A 3,139-nucleotide genomic window follows, 5' to 3' on the forward strand; every position below is an offset into this window, starting at 1 on the left:
AAAGATAAGCCCTTGGACAAATTTAGGCAACTCGTTCCATAAAAAATAATAAACTTTAGAATCTCAACAGCAAAAGATAAGACAAAAAACTATTCTATAAGAAAGCTTACTGTCACAAAGGGCATGGACTGTTGAATACCAGCTATGGGGAAAGGTAAAAGTTAGTGTCTTGATCAAGTTAGTTATGGTAGAACTTACCAACCACTGAAGCTCCTCTTTCGGCAAAAGCGAGAGCGTAAGCTCTGCCCAAACCTGGTTTAAAAAAGCAGAAGGTAAAAAAGTGTCAGTTTGTCTCCTGAAGCATAATTCTAAAAAAATCTAAACAAAAATATAATGCATGGAGAAAAAATGCACAAGATCAAGACAAAAAATCCTGCAGGTTTTAAGTAAAATTTTATCTCCCATTGGAATTGAACTTTCACATAATTTCAAATCATAAAAGTTAATCAGCAGATAAATTCTTGACAGATAAGATGAAAAAAAATTGCCCATGATTACTCTTTGTTACTGCACTCAGCATAACCATGAGGGAACGCTGCCTGCTGCTGTCTTTTTGTTTGAGACAGAAAAATACACTGGTAAGGCAGAAAGTTTAATGTCTTGACACAACTTCACAGGAGGGGATGTTTCAAGTTAATTAATTACCTTCTAAGAAAATTCCAGAGTTAAAGTTAGCCTTTAAGATCTGAAGAACTTTACAAACCAAACTGTGACTGAAGATGTACTGACAAAACCCCTCCAAGTATCTGGGTACAAAGCAAACTCAGTACCACAGCTAGCCAGGTACACACAGCTCACCTAGCCTAACAATAGAACATAATATTTGCCTCACATACAAAAACAAGCCTATTGTCTTTCACTTTGATTTAATGCTAGGTGCATTAAACATTAGTTATTAGCAGCAGTGACAGATGATTTACTTACAGGGACATTATACCCCTCTCAGTCAAAAGTTATTGAAATTCATAATGCAGACTCTATTTTCATGCAAAAAGAAAGCAATAATCAAAAGATTATAAAACAAAGAATAATACATGCCGGTGCACTCTATTGGCAAGAAAGAGCAAAGCATTTAAAAATAAAAAATAATCTCAACATAAAATTAATTAATTGGTTTTAATTGCTGAAACAATGGCAATGCTGCACAATAGGCAAGCACAAGGATTTGCCCAAGATGAAAGCAAACTGAAGTATTCTAGATGCCTGTGTGTGTGAATACAGGTCCCACTTTGAAACAAACTACTGGTGCAGATGTTTTAGATAAATTTTCAGCTCTCATCTGTTCATTGCCATTCAAAACAACTAATGTCAACAAACAAGGCAATTAGCAGACTATCATAGAATCATACGATATTTTGATTTCTAAATGGCCACCTACTCCAACTCCCCCGCAATGAATAGGGACACCTACAGCTACCTTACTGTGCTCAACGATTTTACAGGTTCAGGTCCAGCCTGACCTTCAGTGTCTCAAGGGATGGGGCATCCACCACATCTCTCAGCAATATGCTAGCTACAATGCTTTAAACTAGACAGAAACAAACCAAGAACTAATCTGACATTTAATAGGGTTTCCATTTACCTTTACTTGGATTTAATCATGTACTTATCAAAAACTCTTGTGAAATAAACATCCAAGGGCAGTTTTCTCTGTTTACAAACCATTTACAAGCAGCTGAAGACCAGAAGTACAAAGGTCACTGTACCCACATTTACAACAAGGAATTGTTGCTCCACACGCTGCTTTCTAGAAGTTTTGCTACTGAGAAAGGTGTTTATTTGTTTTGTTTTTCTGTTAGATAAGAGCTTAACCTCTACTTCAGCGACTTTTGTACACAGAGAGAGGCACACCACTATAGGTCTGGTAAAAGTTGAAAGACACCACACAGAAACATGGCCTCCCTCAGTTTTTGTCAGGGTCAGCGCCTATGAGCAACACAAATCGATCATTTACTGCTTTTCACACGATTTCTTATTCATGGTCCAAAAGACACCACATCACCCAGACTCCCAAAATAAGCATATTAAAAACAATCAAAAAAAAAACAGGAAAACTTCACTGTACACAGACAATCTTCTCAGAGGATAATGAAAAACAAAGAATAACTACAGATTTTGTCACTAACTCCTCAGAACTCACGAGGTTCAACAAGAAGTGTTGGGTCCTGCACCTGAGGAGAAATAACTGCATGCACCACCAGTACAGGTCAGCCCTAGGTGCCCTGGTGGACAACGTGGTCAATCGACCATGAGCCAGCAGCGTGCCCTTATGGCCAAGAAGGCCAAAGTTATCCTGAAGTGCATTAAAAGAACATGGCCAGCAGGTTAAAGGGAGGTGATCCTCTTCCACTACACTGCCCTGGTGAGGCTATATCTGGAGTAGTGAGTCCAGCTATGAGCTTCCTAGTTGAAAAAAGACAGGGATGTTCCAGAGAGTCCAGAGAATATGATGAAGGGTCTGGAGAGTTTCTTGTGAGGAAAGGCTGAGGGGGCTGTACAGCCTAGAGTACACTCAGAGTGGATCTTATCAATACTTATAAATATCTAAAGTGCAGAAGCACAGCTTTTTGATAGGACAAGGAGAAATGGATTTAAGCTGAGAGAGGGGCGATTTAGGTTAGAAATTAGGAGGAAGTTTTTCACCCAGAGGGTGGTGAGGCACTGGAACAGGTTGCCCAAGGAGGTTGTGGATGCCCCATCCCTGCAGGCATTCAAGGCCAGACTGGATGTGGCTCTGGGCAGCCTGGTCTGCTGGTTGGGGACCCTGCACACAGCAGAGGGGTTGGAACTAGATGATCATTGTGGTCCTTTTCAACCCAGGCCATTCTACAGTTCTGTGGAGCAATCTCTTCCCAATAGTGTGCAACCACAAGGGGCAGCGGGCACACAGTTCCACTTGCACATGAAGAAGAACCCCCTTAAGTGTGACAGAGCACTGGAACAAGCTCCCAGAGAAGCTGTGCTGTGGCTTTCTCTACAGATACTCAGGGCCCATACGGATGCCTTCCTGGGCAACCCGCCGTAAGGATCCTGCTCTCTTTTGGCAGCAGGAGTGACGGCGGTCACCTCTGCGCAGCTTTGGCCGCGCCTCCCCCGCACCGGAATCCAGCGGGAGAACCCGCGCCTCCACCGCCTGCAG

At 41.8% G+C, this 3,139-nt stretch overlaps 1 protein-coding gene across 1 annotated transcript in view; it reads right to left on the minus strand.

Moving 5' to 3' along the window:
• Nucleotides 1-2,974: 2,974 nt before the first annotated feature.
• Nucleotides 2,975-3,139, minus strand: part of LOC100545396 (peroxisomal multifunctional enzyme type 2) — a 12,484-nt gene continuing 12,319 nt past the window's right edge. The window contains exon 9 of the mRNA XM_031557452.1: nt 2,975-3,133. Within this exon, the coding sequence (XP_031413312.1) occupies nt 2,975-3,133 (159 nt within the window). The remainder of the gene's footprint in view (nt 3,134-3,139) is intronic.

This window comes from Meleagris gallopavo, chromosome Z (genome assembly GCF_000146605.3).
Source record: "Meleagris gallopavo isolate NT-WF06-2002-E0010 breed Aviagen turkey brand Nicholas breeding stock chromosome Z, Turkey_5.1, whole genome shotgun sequence".
NCBI lineage: Eukaryota > Metazoa > Chordata > Aves > Galliformes > Phasianidae > Meleagris > Meleagris gallopavo.